The following is a 24,463-nucleotide window of genomic DNA, read 5'->3' as shown; positions in this document are numbered from 1 at the left end:
TTGAACTTTGTTCCATTTTCATTTCCTTTTGGAAGGGGGGAGGGGGGTGGGTTGGGTGTTGCAGTGGGGTTTGTTGGGGCTGAAGGCAGGAGACATTGTGGCGGTTTGTATCAGGGTGGTGTATAGGTATCTTTTAGGTGTCACTTAAGGTCTGTGGGGTTTTGGAGTTCCTTTTTCTTTGTGAATTTTGATAGTTTGTATGGCAGGGTGGTATTAGACATGTTTTGGGTGTCATTTGGGTTCCTCTGAAGTTTTGGAGTTCCTTCATTTCTTATGAATTTTGATTGTCTGAACCAAACAAGATTTGTTTTCTACTTTATTTTTTATTTTTTTTTTGTTTGGTTGGGGTATGGGCAACCGTTAGGTGTCAGTGGGGGTATGTGGAGTTCTGGGTTTCCTTTGTTTCTTATGAATTTTGGTAGTTGGAATTGAAGAAGACTAGGTTTTAGGAGTTAGATAAAGGCAATTCCACAATTTCCTTAGGAAGGAATGCTCTAATGCCTTCATTATCTAGGAAAACTTCTCAGTCGAAGGCGACTTGGCCATATCTCAGAAACAGCAAGGTCCTTGGACATGGGACATTGAGCTGTGCAAAATTTTCAATCTTTCCTCTGGGTTGGGTTTTTCTATTATGTTGATCCCTCACTTGGCCAACAGAACTGTGGATAGGCTTGCTAAGTGAGTTGCTCGATTGTTAGAGATGTTTGTAAGGGAATTTCCACCTCCCTGAACTTTGTATTTTGGTTGAGAGTTGGCTTTTAGTTATTTTTAGTGTTTCTAGGTTTCCTCCTTCTGGTGTTTCAGTTCTGTTCTGTTAATTTAGTATATTTGATTCCTCTGATTTTCTTTCTTGAAGGATGAACAATCCTTCATGGTCTTTTTGTTCATGAACCAATGAGTTTTATTGTTTCTGATAGCTAAATTTTGTCCCCATTGGGACTTGAACCTGGAACCTCCCACAAACCCTCCCCATCCCTTTACCATTTGAGCCAGGCCTTAAGAGCAAAACCAATTTGGAACAAGCTGATATCAGGAATATTAAGGACCTTTATTAGAAATAAAGAATGGGCTATGTTACCTTATTGTGGGACTCTACATTACCTGCTTTCATTAAATATTGACATGATGAAAGGATCATGTAGAATTCACTTTGCAACCACCATATCCAAAATAGCTATACCACCCCATATGGATTCTGCCTGGCTTCAATTATTGGGAGGAAGCTTGATATATTGTACATTGGCTCAACTAAATTCAGCCAGGATGACCATCTTGAACTGATCAACCTAGACCTTGGATCAATTTGAAATTAGATTTTTCTGTAACCCTTTGAATTTATCTCCAAAGACACCAAAGGTTTATTAATCTCAAACCAAGGGTGTAACACTGTCTTAATTATTTACTTACCTCAAAATATATTTTAATTTTATATATCTTGAAGTTTAACTTAAGTGTTTGTTTGCTAATCCTTAGATCAAGAATGATTCTCCCTAACCAACATTTCAGACACCCAGTAGTTATTTCTTATAACAAGATTTTGAGGTTGATAAACTTCTTCTAATGTCCAAGCACGTGTGAAATGCCCAAAAAATTAGACTTCCAGTAAATCCAAAGATCTCCCAGAAAGAGATCAATCATAAAACCTCTCTACCAAGAAATTAGCATCCTACATCAATCAGATTATATTAAAGGATACAAGGTGAGGAAATCTAAAACAATCTTACCTCTAGATCTATGATTTACTAAGGAGAAGAGAATGCAAAAACTCCTCTACCTCCAGCCCCATCCCTAGGCATCTTCTTTTCTTGTCCTTCCTTCTCGCCTGAGCTTTGGACCATTTTGAAGGATAAGAGGCTTAATAAAAATTAATATCATCCCTTCTTATTTTCTTGGAAAAAGACTTAGATGTCTTCCTTATTAAATTATAAAAATCTTGAGCCTAAAATAGTCCAAAAGTTACTTGCCTTACCCCTAACAATGCCCAAACTAAGTTAAGAGCCCCTTCTAAGCCCATTGCAAAATAATTCAAAGTCCAATTTATTTAAGCCAAAACTCAAAAATATCTAAAACAAATTAATCTAAATGACTTGCTTTGGTAATAATTAAATAAAACCAAATAATAAAAAGACAAGAATATAATTTGATAAGAGAAACAGAATATCCAAAGAAAAATCTGATCAGAGTAACAAGTTATGGCAACTGTTCTCTTTACTGGGCATTTTGGTTGGTTGCTCCTAGAGGCATTGAACTGACTGGTTATCAATTTTTACTTTAGGAGGAGGGGAGGACTATTCGGAGGGAGAGCTGTGTGTTTGGGGTGATGGGTAGGTATATACTGGGCACTATGTAGGTTATCTAGCTCAAGGGGAATTCCAAGAGTTTTAAGAGAGGAGTCATTTGTTATCTCGAGTCTCTTTGATTATCTGTTACTGGTGTCCATCAGTATTATATGTTCTAGCCACAGGAGGGTGGTAAGATATGTATATGGGTTCCTCTTTCAAAAGGAAGGCTCAAGCTCAACTTTATTTGTTTTCCTTGGATAAATCTGTGCAGATGAGTATCAGTGGCCTTTGACTGGATCTAGAGGTGGGATCATCTAGTCTTTTTTTTTTTTGATAGACAAAGAGAACCATTAGATTAAAAAAACGCCAGAAAATAGGGGGCGCTCCCTAAGTACACAGGCGGTATACAAAGAAGGCCCAAAACAAGGCAACAAGAGAAAAATAAAGTCTAATAAGGATTAGCTAAACAACAACCCTATCACCCAACAAATTCCGAAAAGAGAGATAGTCCAAGTCCAAGTCCACAAATTGTTGAGACCATTCAAGCAGGGACCGAAGAAAAAGTTTCCTCAAGCTCGTATTTGTCATCTCTTCCTCTCAGAAGGTTCTTCGATTTCGCTCTCCCCAAATACACCAAAACAGACAAATAGGTGCCATTTTCCAAACTACACTCCTTTTCTTCCCCATGCCTTTCATTTTCCACTCAAGAAGCAAATTTCTCACGGAATTCGGGAGCACCCACACCACCCCAAACGAAGAAAACAACAAGTTCCAAAGATCCCTTGTCTTACCACAATGAATTAGGATGTGGTTCGCCGTTTCCTCATTTTCTTTGCACAGGTTGCATCTATTAGCCATAGACCAACCCCTCCTCATTAGCATATCTATAGTGGAAATTTTACCCCAAACTGCTTCCCAAGCAAAAAAAACGAGTTCTTAAAGGGGCATACAAACCCCACACCTCCTTTTCTGGAAATAAAGGGCTATTGTCTTCCTTCAAAGACCTATAATAAAGGGATCATCTAGTCTTTCTCAAAGCCAGCTAGGTAAGGTCTAGATTAGGGCTGAGATTGTATCTTTATTAAAGCCCTAGAAGAGGCAAAATTGAGGAACATATTTGCTTTTTATTTTGCTTATATAGCCTTGACAAGAGTCAAGGGCCACTTAGATGCTCAAGAATGTTTGAAGTTGCCCGGGAGCTGCATGGATAATTGTTGGTGGAGGGGGATTTAATGACAGTGTTATTCTCAGAGTACCATGGTAAGTGAGATGGGGGCCATGGAGATATAACATTGGGTGAGAGGGATTTTGGATTTGTCTAGTGATTGTTTGTTCTCCCATCTTAGAGATATACTTTGGCAAATCAAGAAGCCGATGTGCTGGCCAAGAGAGGAGGGTCCACTTCTATTGCTTTTGTTGGCAATTTATTTTCCCCTTAAGATTTTCTGGATTCTCATTTTCAATTCAGGGGTGTAAATCGGTTTTACTTTGTAATCTGTGGGCGTGGACCAGGGGGTTTTTTGTTTCTGGTCCCACTTCCGTTGTAGATTTTGTTAATTGGCTAGGCCATGGGTAAAGGTTTTTTCTTTTTTTTCTTTGTATACCTCCTGTATACGTTGGGGTGCTTCCTTGAAGTGCCTCTTTTTATTAATATATTTCTCTTTATTCATCAAAAAAAAAAAAAAATCAACAAGCCAGTATGTTGGTCAAGAGAGGAGTGTCCACTTCTATTTCTCTTGTTGACAATTTCTTACCCCCTTAAGATTTCTGGAATCTCATTCTTCTGTCTGTACTTTTGTACATTTTCCTACTTTTAAGGACATCTCGTCGTTGCTTGTAACGGACTTCCATCAGGGCTTTGCGATTTTGAAACTCATATTATGAACTTCCATATTTGGGAAATTGTAAGTAAAGAACCATTGCTAAGTTATTCTAAGAGTGTTATACCTTAATAAAGTAGGTTACATTAGTTTTGCAGTTTGGTTCAAATGGGTAGGCTTATGGTGAAGCCTAAAGTCTTTAATGCATAGACCTTTTTTTATTATTCTTTTTTATTTTTATTTTATTAAACTTTGTGAAAAAACAAGGGAAATAAATAGGCTCTTGCTCTAACTGATTAGCAAGGACTTCTCCTAAAAACTAGGGATATAGATAACTCTAGAGAATAATCCAAAAAAAAATAAAAAATAAAAGAGTCCTAATCCAAGCCGACCTTTATTTTGAATGCCTAACAGATAAAGTACTAACTAATAGATAAGATAAAAACTCATAATTTCTAACTAACAGATAAGATAAAAAAAAACTCTTAATTATCTACACTCCCCCTCAAGTTGGGCAAAAAATATTCAGCATGCCCAGCTTGCCAACCATATTCTCGAAGTTGCTTTTAGACATACCTCAACTTGCTCTTTTGTAGGCATGTAAGAAATGTCTAAGACTCTACTCTCGATCTTAATCGGATTTCATGAAATTTCTAAAGCTGCATTGTTGTCACTAAAAAACTGCATTGGCTGGTGAACTCCTATTTTCAGCTCTTCCAACATTCGTTTAATCCACAAACCTTCATAGATTCTGTGAGCAATTGCACGAAACTCGGCTTCAAGACTACTTCTAGCCACCACACTTTGCTTTTTACTTCTCCACGTTACTAAATTTCCCTAAACATAGGAACAATACCCAATAGATGAACATCGACTGCTGTCTCTCATGCCATTGCAGAATTGGGGGTTCGCAAAAACTTTTACAAATTTGTGCAAGAGCCGGCAGATCATCCACTCTTCTCTGAAGCAAAGAAGGTTAACATTTCAAAGTAGCGTCAAATGCCTAGGTTTGTAGAAAAAAATGAATTAGAAGATGATTGCCTAGCAGAAGCAGCCCTTAGCGTGATTCTAGCGTATGCTCAGTTCCTACACACTACTCTACTCTCTAGGCTTAACCTGTCTTTTCCTTCCCCTCCACTCCCCCTCCATAAAGAATCTGTTAGTCTTGGTTTCGAAGTGAATGAAAGGTTTTTATTAGCAGCACGAGTCCACGAATGAGGCTATGACATAGTCAGTTTCATTATGAAAAGGGTGATAACGCTCTGTCACAACGGTGCGTGCTGTGCCAAATCCCCTAGTTTTCCTGCCAAGAGTTTTCATATTCATAAGCAGGTACCATACCAGCAGAAGACATCTTAGTAAGCTGAATCGGCTGTCTTTGAAGTGCTTTAAGGAGGTGAAGTTGTTATTGGGAGTTGGATGTGGGACTTCGAGGAGTTTGGGGGAACTCCCCCAAGCAAATGTAGCTGAACCAACCCGAAGATGAATGGAGGGTTCCAAACCTCCTCATCAAACAGGGCTTGATATGCTATCCATTGGGGTGGTCCTCCGTGACTCACTCAAGTGAAGAGAGAGAAGATAGGGTAGGTTGCTCTGAAGGTAGGATAACAAAAGAGAGGCTACTTATGGATTTACATTAACATGAACGGGACCCTAGCGAGGCCCTCTCTCTAAAAGGACGTAAGCCCCTTTATTTAGAGAGAGGGGCGAGCCAAAGAGCTCGGCTTTACTGAAGAAGAAGGGGCGGAGTCTCAACTACCACACAACCCTAGTTGTTGTCCATACCACAACCTCAGGTACTTCTCTCTTATTCCTCTTTCTTCTCTTCTTGATTATTTTCTTTTCCTCTCTCATTTATCGACTTCTTTATTCCTTAGAGCCGCATCGCTTTAGTTTTAGAATGTGTCTGCCTCATCATCCTCACAACCGTCCCTCTTCTCTATAGCGAATGTCTCTCATCTTGTCTCGATCAAGCTTGATCGAGGGAACTACCTCCTTTGGCGTAGTCAGTTTCTACCGATTCTTCACAGTCAATCATAGGTTTCTTCCTCTCGGATAAAACCCTGATTTACAATCAGCCTGCTGCCTCTCTACGCCCACTAAGATCTGCGATCAGCCTGCAGTTGATCGTAGAGCACCCTGATTTACAATCAGCCTGATCGTAGAGCACTTCTGATCTTCAATCAGCCTGATCTACGACCACCCTCCTGCGGATTAAAGAAAGGAGGAAAAAAGAGATGTTAATTAATCAAAGGTCCAACTGATCACCGCCTTTGTCTTGTAAATATGCAGTTACGAAGAATCCAGCCAAAGTAATAGGAATTAGACCTAACACGATTCCAAATAGAAAAACTTCAATCATTTCGATTTGTTTGAAAGGGGAAAAACGAGAGGGCGTTAAGCACCTAAATAAACATCCGAATCGCCCATGAATCTCAATGACCAAGAATTGGCAATTGACGCGGGAAGGCAGTATTCCATACCTGGAATCTCACAGAAACATTTATTTTTATGAATTGTTCATTCAATGAATTTCGAATAAGTCGTATCTTGCTCAGACCAATAAAAAGAGCTGGGGTTATAGTTGAAGCCGCCAGTAGAAAACCGAAATAACTAGTTATAGTAAGCATGAAGAAGCTAAATGAGATACGTTATTTATATATATATAAATAATAATAAAGTTTTTTAAAAACTTACCTAAGTTTCCATTTTTGCAAGATACGAGGATAAGAAAAAATACCAATTGACAGTTTTTGATTCATCAGTCATTATCCTTATAGAAGGCACTCACAAAGATAGAGTTACAGAGGTAGAAAAAAAAAAAATGGATTCATCATCTGTTACATCTACCCATCCCGTGATTCCGAATCAACAGACCCAATTTCCGAGATATGGCAACTCTTTTATAAAGTAATAGTAATAAGAACTGTGTCGTGTAACTTCATTCACAAATGAAACTCCGGAAAAGCAAAATGGAAAATAATTTTTTTTTTCAAATTTATTTTCTTTTTCAATTGTATCAAATCCATTTTCTATTTTGGAACGAACAACGACCAACTAAGACTTTGACTTGACTTTAACTCATTAGATTCAGTAGTAGGTTCATTAATTGCACATAATATCTCGAATGAGAAGAAATTATCGCACGATCGCTCGAAGAAATCAAACCTTTATTTCGGTCTAACTCGATTCTAAGACTACTAATTCCTATGTTCTTTTCCTTTTAGGTTCTCTTTTATTTCAATATTAGGGAGTCCCACCCTTGTAGCTAGGTCAAGAAAAAACCTTTGGATCTAATACAGCAATGCTTGCATCACGAATATTGATTGTTCCAATTATTTTATTGTTTGTTCTGTTTCTTTCATCGAAGACTATCTACTAGAATACTTGTTATTGTACGACCAACCAATTCCTTAAAATGAAAGGATTCGAACAAAAAGAAAAAAACCTTTTCTACAACCATGAAAAGGGGCTTTCTAGATTTCGCATCTAATTGAATTGTGGGAATATGAGAATCTCTTTGATATTATTAGCTCTATAATCCACCCATCTTCCCCAGTCCCTGAAAGCCCATCCTCTTAAGATCTACGAGCAACCTGATTTACAATCAGCCTGCTTAAGATCTACGAGCAACCTAGCCCTCTTTCTCAACTCGAGTCTTAAGTTCAGCGGCTTTCATCGTTGACGAACACCTGCGCTAATAAGACAAAACAAAGAAGTGGGGAGTCTATGCCTTGAATGAATCAGTAACAACGGATTAGTGGAATGAGGGATCAAGAGACGGATAGGGGGGGGGGAATGGCCTATCAATCATTGGTGACCTTCCCTTGAACCGGTCACGGAGCTCTCAACTGAGTTGTTTAGGTTCTGGAATTCCATCTCTAGTTGGGGGTTTCGGTTCGAAGGTTCTAAAATGTGGTGCGGGTTCATCTCTCTCGACCAGTTCAGGTTCAAGGGAAGGGTGATCGAGGGGACCCAGACTTTAGATCTCTTCTCTATGGCGGGAGGTTGATTTCGTATCAAGAGTGTGTTGGGGAGGCCAGGGAAGACGGATTGGATCGAGAGGCGATGCCTATGCTCTTTATCGAGAGGATTCCCATCATTTGCAGTCTCCGGTGAAGGAGACAAGGGCGAGGCACCGAACATGTTCTATCCTCAACCTCCATCCGTCATTAGTAATCTCAATCCGCTTTTCCTATTCACTAGTACACTGCGCGCTACAACTAGCAGCCCCTTGTATAGTAAGGGAAAACGCTAGCGCGCTAGCTAGCTACAACTAGTTAGAACCCCTACTTTATGGGATATTTGAAGAAGCCTGCTGAAAAACAGAAGCGCGCTAGCGCGCAACGGCTGAAAAGCCAGCAACTTGTTAGGAGTAGGTTTTGGCTTGCCCCTTTCAACTTATTAGTAAGATAGGTGCTTAACGCCCTATACAAGACAAGGGGCTGCTTGCTGCTCGCCCTTATAGGGGCTTATGCACTCCACTCGCTACCTACTCCAAACTCATTTGCCAAAACTCTCTTCAACTTCTCCAGTCCGTCTATGTCATCCCCTGTAAGTATAATATCATCTACATACACGATTAGCATAACTATTTTTCCATCAACCGAATGTTTGTAGAACATAGTGTGATCAGCATATCCTTGACTATATCCGTATCTTCTTAGCACTTGGGAGAACCGTCCGAACCAAGCCCTTGGGGACTGCTTTAGACCATAAAGAGATTTGTTTTACTTACACACCTTTTTGTTACCTTGGTCATCAAAGAATCCGGGTGGAAGTTCCATATACACTTCCTCAATAAGCTCTCCGTTCAAGAAGGCATTCTTGATGTCAAGTTGATAAAGTGGCCAATCAAAGTTGACTGCCAAAGAAAGAGGGATCCTTATTGAATTTAGTTTTGCTACTGGAGCAAACGTTTCAGAATAATCAATTCCGAAAGTTTGGGTGAATCCTTTCGCTACAAGCCTGGCCTTGTATCTTTCAACCTTCCCATCCGGGTTATATTTCACCGTAAATACCCATTTGCAGCCCACTGGATGTTTACCACCTGGTAAATCAACAATTTTCCATGTATTATTTTTCTGCAAGGATTTCATTTCCTCCATATCAGCTTCCCTCCATTTTGTGTTTTTCAAGGCTTCATGTATATTCCTTGGCATTGTTTCTTTATAGGAAATATGGGTAACAAATGCTTGCAATGAGGTTGACAGCCTGTGGTATGAGACAAAGTTTGAGATTGGGTGTTGGGTACACAATCTTACTCCCTTTTGAAGCGCTATTGGCTTGTTTAAGTTGTCACCTGTTTCCTCGCAAGTTTCACCTTGAACATCAAGTGGACTGTTGCTGTCAGATTCTGGTTCTATCTCCAGTTCAGACTTTTGGCAAGTTTCACCTTGAACATCAAGTGGATTGTTGCTGTCAGATTTTGGTTCAATCTCCAGTTCAGACTTTTGTTCAACTCATGATGTGTTGAGCTCTATTTGTTGAGAAGGCTGTTGTCGAGAATAGACACAGAGCTGTTGTTTTGGTGGTTCCATTCCTTTTTTTTTTTCAGCTGCTTCAGTAGGATAAGGAATGGGACCCGCTGTCGCCTGGGACATACACAGCACACAGTGCAAGACTTCTTCCATTGTCTAGAGTATATTCCTGCATTTCATTCAGATGGATTGAACAATTCATGTCAACAAGGCATATAAATGTTGTTGTCGTTTCCTTTTGCTTCTTTTTGGATAGACTACTGGCATGTAGCCATTTTCTTAGGTATGTACAAGTTTTCGATCCCTTAAGACCAGCTTTTATGTATGCAAAACTGTTTATCTCGGACATAGTGATGAATTTATAGTTCCTTTAATATGCATCCTTGTATTGCTTTGACATAGTATATCTTGTCACAAGTTAATTTTCTTTCATAGGATAGTATCTACATCTCAGTCTTCAGACTAGGGAAGAGACGCTGTCTTGCGTGGATGGCGCTTGCAAGGGTGGGTCGTCACATTTTCTGTACATATTAACCATATTTTGTGGTTTTAATCTGTTTTTCTTCTTATTGAAACTTGTATGAGTATCATTTAATATCTTTGATGCAGTGTTTTTCTATGTTGAAGAGCAAGATGCATTTGATGTGTATTCCATAATCAATGGCTTCTCTAGTCTTACCCTTTCTTGTAAAATGTAAAGTAGATGTTGTATAGTCTTAGGTCCAATCTCAGTGTTCTTCCAAATCCGAATTCTCTTTTTTGAGTTTCTGACAATCATGTTGATGATGTACTAATTCTTGATCAGGTGGCCTTGCATCGAAATGCTTTTAAAATCTATACTTTTTTTTTCCCAACAACAACCCCAAGGTACTCTTCCATTTTATGTGCATGTGTGTCTTATTTATTTATTTATTTGATAAGTATGTGCATGTGTGTCATATTGGGAAGTTGCTACTAATTTATGAAAGTGTTCTTGTAATGGATTTAGGCAGTACTAGTTGTAGGAAGAAACAACCTATACACTCTTGGAATTGGAAACAACAGAGGGGTTAGATACTCAACTCCATGAGACCATATGGAAATTACTTATTTTTTGTTGTAAATCAAGTTGGGTGAGTAGTTGGATTTGTTTTAATTTTATTTTGCATGTTTATCTTTGTAGGTTTAATTTACATCTCTTGTACACTATGGTTAAGAACACAATACTGTTAAAAGATTGAAAGACAAAAGATGCTCTCTGTGATTTAATGGGGACATGTGCTACCAAATACCACTATATGGTGCAATCATGTGTTGTTGGTAGTTTGGTTGGTTCTCCTATCATAGAGGTTGGAAGGACAAACCAAAAAGACTATGTGAAGGACAAAGTTGGGGCTATAAATATCAGACGTTGCTTTCTTGTGGAGCTCGTTGATAGATTTGCAAAGTTGATTTTAGCCAACACAGGTTGTCCTGTATTTTCTTAGGACTAGTCCACTTATGAAGGCGTGGAGAATGTGTTTGTTACCATATATATCAAGAAAAGTTTGTTTTCTTTTATTATCCTACATATTCATGGCATCTAAACAAGTGGGGTAAATCTTTTGGTTCATGATTTATATTCAGTTTTCTTATCAATGGTGTTTTTTCCCATCAACAATTGATAAAACCCTCAAATATTCTCAACTATGAGAAATGGGAAGAAAAGCAAAAATAAAAAATTAAAATTAATAATCAATTGAACATTTGAGTAATCCATTGTTTTTTTTTATATTATTTTTTAATAATTTTTATTTGATACCTGGTGAACAAACTCTCTCTTGTGCACCAAATTCAACTATCTTGTGTATTTGAGTTAAGTTTTCACTTTCCAAGTTAGATTCAAATATCTATTTTATTCTCATTAGTCATTTTTCTAAGTAAAGATATTGACATTAGTTATTTTGTATATTTTAACCATTTTTTTTTTTTAGGATTTTAATCTTTTTTTCTTTTTATGCAAATAGATGTATTATTTGATCTCTCTTGGAAAGAGCTTTTCTGTCTCGAAGAGTAAGACGTGTTTGATCATGTATGTTCATTAATCAAAGGTTTCTCTAGTCTCACATTATCTTGTAAATTAAATCTTGGGGAGAGTCCTAGGCCCAATCTGAGCGTTCTTCCAAAGGTGGATTCTCCATCTCGAGTTACTTACGATCTGTTGATAATGTACTGATCCTTGATTGGGTAGCCTCACATTGGATTGCTTTTAAAACCTATACTTTTTTGCTTCTCAATATTGTCCTCATTCTGGGGTCTAATATTGGTTTCAACAACTCCAAGGTTGCTTGAACTACATGCTTGAATTGGATGCATTACTCTTACAAGTTTTCTAAAGAGCGAAAGAAAAACCTATTGTCTAATAATGAGACCCTGATATTTGGCATTCTGAAAAGCTTAATCACCGGTTTTTGGCTGCCAGATAACTTATGGTATGCGGTTACTGATAATGTTATTGATTTTATTTATGCAATTCATCCAACTATTGAAACCTTAGTTGTTGACTTGAGGAAAATGTCTCTTAGTTGCAAAATTACATTGAAAGTGGTACCATGCGTCCTTTCAACTGTTCTTGTAACAAAACTTAGTAGATATTTATTCATTATGTTCCATGTTGCTATTAACCAATTGACGCATATGGTGTCATGTATCCAAATAGAAATCTTAATTGACAGTTTTGGTTGCCAGGAAACATAATGGTATGCTGCTGCTGATAATGTTATTGCTGCTATTTATGCTACTCATCCAACTCCTATGGAGAAATATGGAAGTTGTGGTTGAAAAGGTTTGCAATAGGTTTGGTGGAGTCACATGTATTGTTTATACTATTGTTTTAATTCTATTTTCATCTATCATGTGCTAATATGACAACTTATTACCATGTCAGGTTTTAATGCATGACTTCATTATAAGATATAATGTCATGGCACCTACGCTTGGACTAGTCTCTTATTTACCCATATTGGAGACATACTTCATTAATAACCTAGCAAGGTATTAAGTTGTTCTTGCATTACCTCATTTACAGTTTATTTTTTTATTAATTGGTGTATTTTTTTTCACACTAACGAAAACCAGAGTAAAATTTTGAAACAAATAAACAAAATACTCTTAGTCATGACTCTTTTTCTCTCTAATTTTGAAACGATCTTTAAAAACAAAATTTAAAAATTACCATGTGTCCCAGTTTAAAAAAACATGGCTAAATAGGCCTTGAAAATAAATAGACTAGGACAAATGAAATTAATTATTGGGACATGAAAATATTATATAAATTCTGGTTAAATGAAGCTGATGATCTGATATAGATATACCATTCTCATTCTTTAGTCCTGAGACTTTCCTCTCTTTCACCTCTTTTCTTCTCCTCTTCTCTTTTATGTACCTTATTGTCGTCACGATCTCACCTTCTCGTTCCAAACAAAAACAAATTTTTTCCCCTGGTAGCGTAGAAAGTGAAAGAAATTGGAGGTAGGAAGACGAGGCTTTTGTGTCTCATCTATGGTGGCGTCTCCCCGAAGTGGAATCTAGGGCCGGCGGAAAGAAGGGGAAGTGAAAGGCGGAGGACTTTTGAGTTTTATTGGTCAAGAGGCTAGGGCACGGTGTGATTTGGTTTGATCTCGGTGTGGAAGCTCGGGGAATCAGCTTAGTGCGTAGTGGTTTTGTGGTTGTGGGATTTTGGAAACCTTAGATTTGGGTTAGGGTTGTGTGGTTGGTTGATTAAGCTAGGGGCGGGGCTGCCCATGCAATTGACTGGGTTTTCATGCCGTCAAAACCACTTCCTTGGGATCGGAAGGACTTCTTCAAGGAGAGGAGAGGAAGCATGAGAGGTCGGAGTCTTTAAGTTTGCTGCAAGATAGAGGACTCGCATTAGGGTTCTTGGGAGTTTGCTCGCAGGAATCGGCAGACTTGCGCCGTCCTACAGGTAAGTTGAATCCCACCGGGTTCTTGATGATGTCGGTTTTGCTTTAAACCAAGAAAAATAGTCGGGTTCTTGGAAAATTTGGTCTCCGAGCCCTTTTGCTTTGTATGATTTGTTCCTTTTTGGTTTTTAATTTTGAATTTATTCTGTCCACGGAAGAAGCACGAGAGGTCAGAGTCTTTAGGTTTGCTGCAAGATAAAGAAACTCGCATCAGGTTCTTGGGAGTTTGCTCGCCGGGATCGGTAGACTTTCGCCCCCCTACAGGTGAGTTATGAATCCAGGTTCTTGATGATTGTGATGAAATTCGTAGGTTTTGGTTTAAACCAAGAATAATAATAGGGTTGTTAGAAAATTTAGTCCGAGTCCTTTTGTTTTATTTTTTTTTATTTTTTATGATTTGTTCTTTTTTGGTTTTTAATTTTTAATTTATTCTTTCCACGGGTCTGATTTTTTGTTTTGGGGAATTAGTTTTTGATGATGATTCTTTCATGGTTATTGTAGATTTGTGTTTTTTAGTCCATTCGTTTGTTAATGTGCTGTTTAGTTGTGCAGAAATTGTAATTAAAAAAACAGATTGTTTTTTATCTTTTTAAGTCAAATAAAACTACCTGTAAGAAAGTTGTAGGTTTTGAATTTTTGAAGTTTCATCGTGTTCTTTGGTATTTTGATTTACCATGAACTTTTCTTACCTATCAAAAAAAAAAAAAGGCTGGGCTAGAAATTCATAGACATCAACTTGCTCGAATCCATGATAGAAAACCCTATCAAAGCTAAAGGTAAAAATCCTCTCCCTTCTCATCCTACCATTCATCAATTCAATTATTATAATGATTTTTTTCATGAATAAATGAACAGAAACAGATAAGTAGCAATTTTTAGTGAAAGATAACCTTGAAAATGGAAGTTTCTGAATCTAGGCTTTGGACAAAAACAGTATCACCATGATCTCTTCTCTCTTTTGAACTTAAAGGTCTAAAGCATGCATATAGACTGTTATGTGCGACATATTTTTATGGTGCCAAAGACCTTTATCTTCCAAGAATTAGTGCATAACTATCATGAAATTCAGCAAAATAGAGTATGGCTTAATCCACCTGAAAATTCTAGAACTAGAGCTTTGTTTTGTCATTGAGGCATTTTCTAATTCATTACTGAAAATTTTACATTATTATTTATTAGCAGAGTATCAACTATCACACAAACTTGTATTTGTCTCTTAGAAGGTTTGAAACCTCTAATTGGTGATACACTCCTTGTTGCAGGGACACTTTTCTTTGCCATGAGCAATGTTGGTGAGGTGGGTAAATATCAATACACTTGAATATGATTGTCACATCATTTGGGGGCTTTTGACTCTGGAAGATTTCTGATTAATGTCAATAAATTTTTTCTTTTTCTTTTGAAACAATATGCCCCTTGAAGACTTGCTTTGAATAAATAAGATTTTAACTTGTTTAGCATTGTCTATTGTTGTCTTATTACATTAGAGAGAAGAAAAAATTACACCTTGATTCCATTATTCTCCTTTTCAATTCTATCTAGTCAACATCCTAAACAATTTATCATCTTTGAAAACTTGAAGACCTTCTACTTCTAGCTTTATCTTGCAGAAGGACAATGATTCTTGATCTATCTGAATGAGGTTTAACACCAAGAACCAGATTAGGCCTTGGACAACTCAGATGGAAATTAAATCTTGTCTGCATCATTGCTCCATCTCCAAATTGACTTGAGCTTTTCTTATTTACTGACATTCTATTTTTGTACAGATTTATATACACTGGATCTGTAGAAATTATATTGGATATTGCACAAGATCTCCTCATAGCTACTGATCAGTATCTCTTGCAGGGATAAAGCGTCCCTGTGAGTGTACCATTGCCCATGTGAGTTAAGGAGCTCGATTTTTTGGATATGAATTCCTTTACTGCTTTGAATCAGATTGTGGACACCTGGTGACTCTTTTATTTTTATTTTCAAGGATATATCACTGGAAAATGTTTCAAGAATGCATGAGCTTTCATAAGCCTTCCATGCTATTTCCTTAAGACACACATGCCTCATGTCTATCTTGGAGCAGTTTAGTAAACTGAGTTCTAGGGCCGGGTATGTGATGCTCTCTCTCTCTCTCTCTCAATCTATTTATATCTGCCATTTCTACTAATAGCTTACTAAGGAAGAAGTTGGAAATACTTTTGGAGTTGTGGGAAGTCTCAATGGAGGCAATTGCCTGGTTGTCCACTCTAAATGAATACCCAACTAACCGAAGCAAAAGGAGGATAGCGCAATGCAAGAAAAAAAAAACTATTTTTAAGTTCAGTGGTCATTTTAGCTCAACATTGGTCTATCACTGGTAGAAACATGCCTCCGGAAATCATGATTTTCCATTGTTAAAAAAAGCCTAACCCACATAATTCGAGGCTATAATACAACTGACATTTGAGTCTTGATCTCTAGCTAAATATATTGTATAGAAAGTGGTAGAAAATAAGGCTGCAGGTTGCTTTCAGAAAATTGGCTGCAGGTTATACATGCTTCATCATGTACTAGAAAAATAAGGCACTAGTAACATATTGATACACTTTGCTCAATTTCTTTTTGTTTTTTTAAAATAGATACTTCTATTTTTATTTTTGTTGTTATCATGAAATGTAGGTTATTTACTTTTTGACTTTGGGTATAAATATACAAAAGGAAATCTATAAGTTGTACCTAATCTTACAGAACTGTAATTTAACTAATACATCATTATTGGGATTGTTTTAATTTTCTGTTTTTTTTCCTTTCTCTGTTTGAGAACAAGGCTGAAGGTCATTCTGTCCATGATCTTGCTGAGATAGTTGCCCACCTATCTTCATACTTGAAGCATGCTTGACCTAAGTCATCTGGAAAAAAATCAGGACAATAAACCTGGATTCTAACACTTCCTCAGTCCAATAAAAACTGAGAGCTTCTCTAATTGGCTCTATCATGTTACTCTGCATGCCAATAAAGTTTCTGCTTTCCCTTTTGATTAGTTACACAAAAATAATAATAATAAAATTAATTGTAGGGATGGTTCTATCACTGAATCTTTCTGGTTCCAGCTAAACACGTACCACAACTACCATGGATTTAGAAAACCATTAGGATTGGAGAGGTGGTAGAGCTGCCTCCTTCAACATTATTCCCAGCAGCACTGGTGCTGCAAAGGTATTAAAAGGATCTGTATCCATGGATTCAAAACCAATCTTTTGGGTTGTCATGAGCCACATTCAGTTGATGCTCTACAGCCGAATCTATGATTCTGTCTTCTCTAGTTGATTTTCTTTGCTGGGAAAGGCAAAGTAATTATTCTGCAAATACCACATTCTAATAGAATGGATGTAGAGCATATGGAAGGGTGGGATTTAATTATATTGTTGATCAAAATATAAATGTCTTTCTTCTTATAAAGATTAATATTTTTTTCCAACAACCAAGGGTGTTTTATTTTTCTTTTTTCCTTAATTCATATCAATCCCAGTTGAAAGGCACGATGAGTACAGAAGAAACTCAAATTTTATAAAGGAATTCATTTTCCTTGGTGGATGTTTCCTTCATCATTAGAGTAACAATGGCCATACTGTTGCATCAAGACACTGGTAAAAGCTAATACAATGATTTGGAATTAATCATCTTTCTTCCACTTTCTGAAAAAATTAATCTAAGAGAGTTGTGTAAATGCAGTATATTACTGACAAGAGTAGCATTTTGCCATTTTTTTTCTGATGGGATTCTATGCAGAAGAATTAGTGACTTAAATGGAGAGGGTTCCACTTTTCCACCCCTAAGAAGCATGAAAAGAATGTACAGGTTGTAAGTGGTATTTATGATTAAAAAAAATGCTCTAAAGCAAAGTAATTCACACTCTCTAGCACTAGTACTTACATGGACTTAGTTTATGTTGCAGGATGTTGAGGGGTTGTAATATCTCAGGACCAATCCCCCACATATATAGTAGAGATGACAGAATTGAGATTTTTGTAACTCTACCATGCATTTCTTTTCCTCTTTCTTTTTCTTTTATGGCAAATTTGTTGTCCCTAAATGGTTGGAGTAGTGGATTATGTCAAGTATCATTAGCTTTCTACAGTAAGAACTTGTATTGTGGGCTACCATGTAAGGGGCTTCCTCTTCTTGTTCCTTCCCTTTACCCTTGACCTTTAATCATTAAGGCAAATTGTGCCTTTTTTTTTCTACATTTTTATTTTTACATATGAAGGTAGAAAAAGTACGAAAGACAAATATTTTACAATATGGGCCAAAGCTATATTGGGAGACTGTATGTTGATGGAAATTACCAGCTCCTTTGGGTCTAAACTATATTTTTATCTTTTGACTCCTTAGTTGGAAGCTCTTTTTTCTCTGTCCCTTTTGCGAAGGGATCCTTTCTCTTGTAATTCATCCCCCCCTTATTGAATTTGTTGGGTGGTTTTCTGTGCCAAATACTTTTGTGAGATTAAATTGGCCCTCAAATGATAATATACACACCCTGACTTTATTATTATTAAGAATGGGGATAAATGGCTGATTAGGGGTCAGTAATTTATGTCTATCAATGAGTATGCCTCTTTTCTTTACCCCTCTATCTTCAGACTAATGACCTTTTATCTCTTGAGATTTATATTGCACCAAATTCAATTAAGCCATCATTTGGCTGAACTTCTAATTTGGTGCTTTATTATGACATTTGTACCGTTGTTTTCTCACAGAGATCTCAGCTTCAACAAGTTGAACAGAGAGATTCCAAATCTTGATGGCCTAACAAACGTGGAGGTCATGTAAGAAACAGAACTTAGGACATGTGTAATTGTAATGCATAGAAGTCTTCCCTATCTATGTTGTGTCTATCATAAAAATTGATAGAGGGGTTAAAACTATACACTATTAGTTCATTCTTATAATTGTTCTGGGGTCATACATTTGCCTGGTTATGAGTAGCAGGTATACTCACTTGCCCCCAGCTATATGGGTTATGGAGGTGGTCACAAGTCTGGTGCATTAAGAGACTGCATCACTTGGGGCAAGGCTTTCAATACCTATGGGGATTACCCTTGTGAAATTTCAATTTTTCTCCATCTTCTCCTGCAGAACATTTTGAGATAATAACAAAAGTTGCATTAGTGGTCTAGTGGTAAAATAGTACCCTGCCATGGTTCATAACTAGTTTAATTCCTGTCAGTGCATTATTATTTAATAGTTCTTTCTACATCTACATTCATTTTCTTTAATAGGTCTTTCTACATCTACATTCATTATTATTTGTGCTCCCATGTTCTGTTACGTTGGAAAGCTCTAACAATAAACCATTTTTGCGTGCTGATTAGGTGTCTGATAGGCAACCGGCTTAATGGAAATATTCCAGATGGAATCAAGGGAAGGCAGAGCCGCACGTATGTTTTTCATCCAGCATCTTGAGTTAATTTTGCTTGAGATTTGATGTCCATCTTTTGTTATCTATTACCTTTGTTTTTATCTACCCAACCATACATAGGTAAGGTTGTACACATGCATACACATGAACTCCCTTGTACGAACACATTCATCTCGGACCTCTATGGAGTTTGATTGCTGATTCTATTCTTGCTATTTGCATCCCTCTATCTGCAATGGGTCAAAGAAATGTTCTCATTAGAAAAGCTCCTAACTACTTGTTAGCTATTAGTTGCAAATTAGATTAAATTCCGCATACAATCTTCTTTAGCACTTATAACTTATACAATTCTTTCATAGTGTTTTGTATATTAGCTTTCCATGGATATATTGTTTAAGATCATTATGTTTTGTAGTGAAATAGATCTTTCTTACAGTAACTTCTCTGAGCAATCTGCACTACCTTCTTGTCGAGATAGCTTGCAAGAACTATTTCTTAGTAAACTAAACCTTGTCAAGCTTTAGGCGCAGTTTTTCTTTCATTCACTGTCTACATTAAATTATCTTCTTTTTTGTTTCATTAGGAACTTGTTCAGAAGCTTTTTTGAGGAGGGGAACTTGTAAGCTTTTTACTTTATAATTTGTGTGTGAAGGGAAGCAATTTGTATATGTTTTATCTTGCACAACATTGATTCTTTTCTTTCTTTTTTGGACCAATGCTACATTAATTCAGAGAACTTGGTGGGTGCCTGGAAAACTATCCTTGTCAAAAAGGTGAGTACATAAAATGTGAGGTGAATTTCTCAGTTATTTTATCCTAGATGATTGGGACTTATCTTTGGTATTGAAATGAAATTATATCATCTCATCAAGGACATAAAATTTAGTTTTATTTATTTATATATTTATATATTTATTTATGTTTAATATAACCGATCACCGTCTATAACTTTTCTGTTTTCTTAAGATTGTTATTCATTGCATATAAATTGTGGTGGAGAGAAATCTACTGTTGGAAATGTTGTTTATGAAGGGGATCAATATGAAGGAGGTGCATCAAAATTTCATCCTATGATTGATTATTGGGGATTTAGTAGCACTGGACACTTCTGGGATCATAACAAAACCATAAATGATTACATAGCACAAAATGTATCCGTACTTGGAATGAACCACTCTGGGTTGTACACCAGAGCACGACTTTCTCCTCTATCTTTTACTTACTATGGGCGTTACTTAGTAGATGGGAACTATACAGTAAAAATTCACTTTGCAGAGATAATTATCAGAGGCAATAAATCCTTTCATAGCCTTGGCAGACAGATTTTTAATGTTTATATTCAGGTACTCATAATAGGAAAAATTAGATTGGTGCTTGGTTTGTTATAGAAGGTTAGTTGATTTAATTAGTTAATTGCAGGGAAAGTTGGAATCAGAGGATTTTGATATTGTACAAGCAGCACAAGGGGTTGAAAAGGTAGTTGTAAAAGAATTTAAAGCAGTTGTGAAGAATAAAACTTTAGAGGTCCGCTTTCATTGGGCTGGCAAGGGGACAACAGCTATACCAAGCAGAGGAACTTATGGTCTTCTCATATCAGCTATTTCTGTGGAATCTGGTGAGTTTAGGCCTTATTCATTCCTAGTGAAATATCAGTCTTTCTCTTTCATAGTTAAGTTGGATGTGCCTTTTTGTTGCCCAACTTGTTCTGCTATGACAAATAACTATAAAGTTATTCTGTTAAATTATGAAATCAATAGTTTTGTAACCTCAGACAGTTATTTAACAACTTCATGAAAACCAGCTCAATTCCTCTATTTTATTTTATTTTTCTAACCAATTTACTCCCTGATATCTGCAATGCTAAAGAAATCTTTTTATAGAAAACATCAATTGAATGGAATTGTGTGCTAAGCATAGCATTCAAGTTAACACTGTTGTTTTTATTTTTGATATATTTCAAGCCTCTTTCTAATGGCAAAAAGAAGATACTCATTGCAGTTCTAGTTTCAGTATTGGTTTTCATTTTCACAATTTTGGGCCTTATTTTCTGGAAATGTTACTTTGGACAGAGAACATCAAGTGAACAAGGTAATGTAAATCTATGACACAAGCTTTGGTGTGACCATGTGAGAAGGATAATAAATAAGTATGTTTCCCAACTATTGCAGGAAGTAGGAAGAATTTGTGGCAACTTGAATATAATTATAAGTAGTCGATAGACTCAAACTGGCCATGACCTAAATAAAAAATAATCATCTGGAAAACATAAGAATATTATCACCAGACACTCAAACGTTGGAGGAAAAATTTCTTGGACAATGAGAGGTAAGAAGCATAAACTCTACACCAAAAGATGTATTATGTGCAACAACTAGTTGAATCAAGAAGCCTTCCTCTTCCAGTAAACAGGTTTTTTGGGATATATATTACCAAAATGAAATATTTGATTAAAAGGATTTTGAGCACATGCCCTTGGAAGAAGACAAATCAAAACCTAGCATCAGACATTATTTTCAAGTTATTTCATATTTATAGCTTGTTGGGTATTATAAATGAAAAGGTTTGCAATAGGTTTGGTGGAGTCACATGTATTGTTTTAATTCTATTTTCATCTATCATGTGCTAATATGGCAACTTATTATCATGTCAGGTTTTAATGCATGACTTCATTATAAGATATAATGTCATGGCACCTACGCTTGGACTAGTCTCTTATTTACCCATATTGGAGACATACTTCATTAATAACCTAGCAAGGTATTAAGTTGTTCTTGCATTACCTCATTTGCAGTTTATTTTTTTAATAATTGGTGTATTTTTTTCACACTAACGAAAACCAGTGTAAGGAGTTTGCAACTGGAGCTCAAGTCTCGCATTGAGGAGTTTGAGAAGCTTGACAAATTCCATATGGAACAAATGGAAGAAGAGGTTACCGCAAGAAATGCCCACATACATCAACAGAAAGTTGGTAGTTTGGAATGTTTTATGGTAGCTAAGAGCAGTGCAGAAGAATTTTCAAAAACTAATATTGTTGAAGGTATGTGCATTAGTCCTTTGCTTCGCTTGATTTGATATGCACTTTGATTCTATAGTTGCTTGATCTATTCCTTGTGTCTTCTTGAAAATTTATTCACTTTCCAAGTTAGGTTCAAATATCTATTTTATTCTCATTAGTCATTTTTCTAAGTAAAGATATTGACATTAGTTATTTTGTATATTTTAACCATTTTTTTTTTTTTAGGATTTTAATCTTTTTTTCTTCTTATGCAAATAGATGTATTATTTGATCTCTCTTGGAAAGAGCTTTTCTGTCTCGAAGAGTAAGACGTGTTTGATCATGTATGTTCATTAATCAAAGGTTTCTCTAGTCTCACTATCTTGTAAATTAAATCTTGGGGAGAGTCCTAGGCCCAATCTGAGCGTTCTTCCAAAGGTGGATACTCCATCTCGAGTTACTTACGATTTGTTGATAATGTACTGATCCTTGATTGGGTAGCCTCACATTGGATTGCTTTTAAAACCTATACTTTTTTGCTTCTCAATATTGTCCTCATTCTGGGGTCTAATATTCGTTTCAAAACTCCAAGGTTGCTTGAACTGCATGCTTGAATCGGATGCATTACTCTTACAAGTTTTCTAAAGAGCGAAAGAAAAACCTATTGTCTAATAATGAGACCCTGATATTTGGCATTTTGAAAAGCTTAATCACCGGTTTTTGGCTGCTAGATAACTTATGGTATGCGGTTACTGATAATGTTATTGATTTTATTTATGCAATTCATCCAACTATTGAAACCTTAGTTGTTGACGTGAGGAAAATGTCTCTTGGTTGCAAAATTACATTGAAAGTGTTACCATGCGTCCTTTCAACTGTTCTTGTAACAAAACTTAGTAGATATTTATTCATTATGTTCCATGTTGCTATTAACCAATTGACGCATATGGTGTCATGTATCCAAATAGAAATCTTAATTGATGGTTTTGGCTGCCAGGAAACATAATGGTATGCTGCTGCTGATAATGTTATTGTTGCTATTTATGCTACTTATCCAACTCCTATGGAGAAATATGGAAGTTGTGGTTGAAAAGGTTTGCAATAGGTTTGGTGGAGTCACATGTATTGTTTATATTATTGTTTTAATTCTATTTTCATCTATCATGTGCTAATATGACAACTTATTATCATGTCAGGTTTTAATGCATGACTTCATTATAAGATATAATGTCATGGCACCTACGCTTGGACTAGTCTCTTATTTACCCATATTGGAGACATACTTCATTAATAACCTAGCAAGGTATTAAGTTGTTCTTGCATTACCTCATTTGCAATTTATTTTTTTAATAATTGGTGTATTTTTTTCACGCTAACGAAAACCAGAGTAAGGAGTTTGCAACTGGAACTCAAGTCTCGCATTGAGGAGTTTGAGAAGCTTGACAAATTCCATATGGAACAAATAGAAGAAGAGGTTACTGCAAGAAATGCCCACATACATCAACAAAAAGTTGGTAGCTTGGAATGTTTTATGGTAGCTAAGAGCAGTGGAGAAGAATTTTCAAAAACTGATATTGTTGAAGGTATGTGCATTAGTCCTTTGCTTCACTTGATTTGATATGCACTTTGATTCTATAGTTGCTTGATCTGTTCCTTGTGTCTTCTTGAAAATTTATTCACTTTCCAAGTTAGATTCAAATATCTATTTTATTCTCATTAGTCATTTTTCTAGTAATATTTATTTATTATAATATTGAAATTTCTATTTATAAAAGTTTATAGTAAAATATAAACAATTTATTTAGGAGGCGTTGGGATATACTTCTCAAAGAAAACAATTTTTTTTTTCTCTTTTGGGTCCTTGGGCTATTTAAGATGAGGTTAAAAAAATAATTGGAGGGTCCAACTAAAAATACAAGCCCATTGGGTCCTTTCATTTCAACAAACAAAAGACTGAAAATGCCCAACTAAAATGCAAGTCCATTGGGTACTTTCATTCCCTTGGTTGGATGCCTATTATGAAGAATTTAATTCTTAGCCCAACCTGGTCCAGATATTTTTAAGGGGTTCAGGTTCGAGCTTCGTTTTTATTTGAGGTGAGGCTCAAAATTCAAGTTGGGCAAGCCAATGGCCGAATTTAGGTTAAAAATAAATTTGGCGTAACCTGGGTATATGGTGATTAAATTTTTAGCTTAAATATCAATTACAATACTTTAACTTAAACAAATTGAAGGGAAAAAAAAAATAAAAAAAAACCCAATTTGTCCCATATTAAATTTTCAAAAAATTATTTATGTTTTAAATTATTATTTAATATAAAAAAATAATTAAAAACACCTAAGATTTATTCTAAAAATAATAATTTATTTTTAAAACAAAATTTTAAAAATAATAATTAAAAACATTTTATATATTTTTTAAATAATTTTTAGAAACACAAGTAGGAATTGTTTCCATCTTTTTTTTTTTAAATAAAAATAAAAATATGGGTATGTTTGATTATGTTTTTTAAAACTTGTTTTTAAGGTAAAGAATAAAAAATAGTTTTTA

General features: G+C 36.0%; 1 protein-coding gene across 12 annotated transcripts; it reads left to right on the top strand.

The window, feature by feature from the left end:
* The first annotated feature begins 110 nt into the window (after positions 1-110).
* On the top strand, positions 111-23,372 carry LOC117910038 (probable LRR receptor-like serine/threonine-protein kinase At1g53420). 12 transcript variants are annotated; one of them, XM_034824088.1, is made up of 14 exons: positions 14,219-14,820; positions 15,293-15,409; positions 15,505-15,629; positions 18,257-18,325; positions 18,872-18,937; positions 19,502-19,537; positions 19,651-19,691; positions 20,194-20,261; positions 20,338-20,533; positions 21,569-21,675; positions 21,759-21,955; positions 22,911-23,007; positions 23,110-23,216; positions 23,300-23,372. In XM_034824088.1, the coding sequence occupies exons 3-10, from the start codon at positions 15,586-15,588 to the stop codon at positions 21,580-21,582; spliced, it is 534 nt and encodes a 177-aa protein (XP_034679979.1). In that variant the 5' UTR covers positions 14,219-14,820; positions 15,293-15,409; positions 15,505-15,585; the 3' UTR covers positions 21,583-21,675; positions 21,759-21,955; positions 22,911-23,007; positions 23,110-23,216; positions 23,300-23,372. The 12 variants fall into 12 exon arrangements, 1 of the variants encoding a protein (XP_034679979.1); XR_004650524.1 differs by lacking the exons at positions 18,257-18,325; positions 18,872-18,937; positions 19,502-19,537; ... (6 more) ...; positions 23,110-23,216; positions 23,300-23,372 and adding exons at positions 111-9,865; positions 10,388-10,449; positions 12,289-12,385; ... (1 more) ...; positions 13,053-13,787; positions 17,029-17,088 and having other exon boundaries at positions 14,786-14,820; XR_004650522.1 differs by lacking the exons at positions 18,257-18,325; positions 18,872-18,937; positions 19,502-19,537; ... (6 more) ...; positions 23,110-23,216; positions 23,300-23,372 and adding exons at positions 111-9,865; positions 10,018-10,449; positions 12,289-12,385; ... (1 more) ...; positions 13,053-13,787; positions 17,029-17,088 and having other exon boundaries at positions 14,786-14,820.
* The last annotated feature ends 1,091 nt before the right edge of the window (positions 23,373-24,463 follow it).

The sequence above is a fragment of the Vitis riparia genome, unplaced genomic scaffold, assembly GCF_004353265.1.
Source record: "Vitis riparia cultivar Riparia Gloire de Montpellier isolate 1030 unplaced genomic scaffold, EGFV_Vit.rip_1.0 scaffold548_pilon_pilon, whole genome shotgun sequence".
Classification (NCBI taxonomy): domain Eukaryota; kingdom Viridiplantae; phylum Streptophyta; class Magnoliopsida; order Vitales; family Vitaceae; genus Vitis; species Vitis riparia.
This window is presented reverse-complemented; position numbering and strand designations above follow the sequence as displayed.

Coding starts and splice junctions, on each gene's coding strand:
- LOC117910038 (XM_034824088.1), top strand. CDS start 15,586: ATGTCTATCTTGGAGCAGTTTAGTAAACTGAGTTCTAGGGCCGG. Junction 19,692..20,193: donor AAACTATCCTTGTCAAAAAG/GTGAGTACATAA, acceptor TTCACTTTGCAG/AGATAATTATCAGAGGCAAT. Junction 20,262..20,337: donor TTTTTAATGTTTATATTCAG/GTACTCATAATA, acceptor AGTTAATTGCAG/GGAAAGTTGGAATCAGAGGA.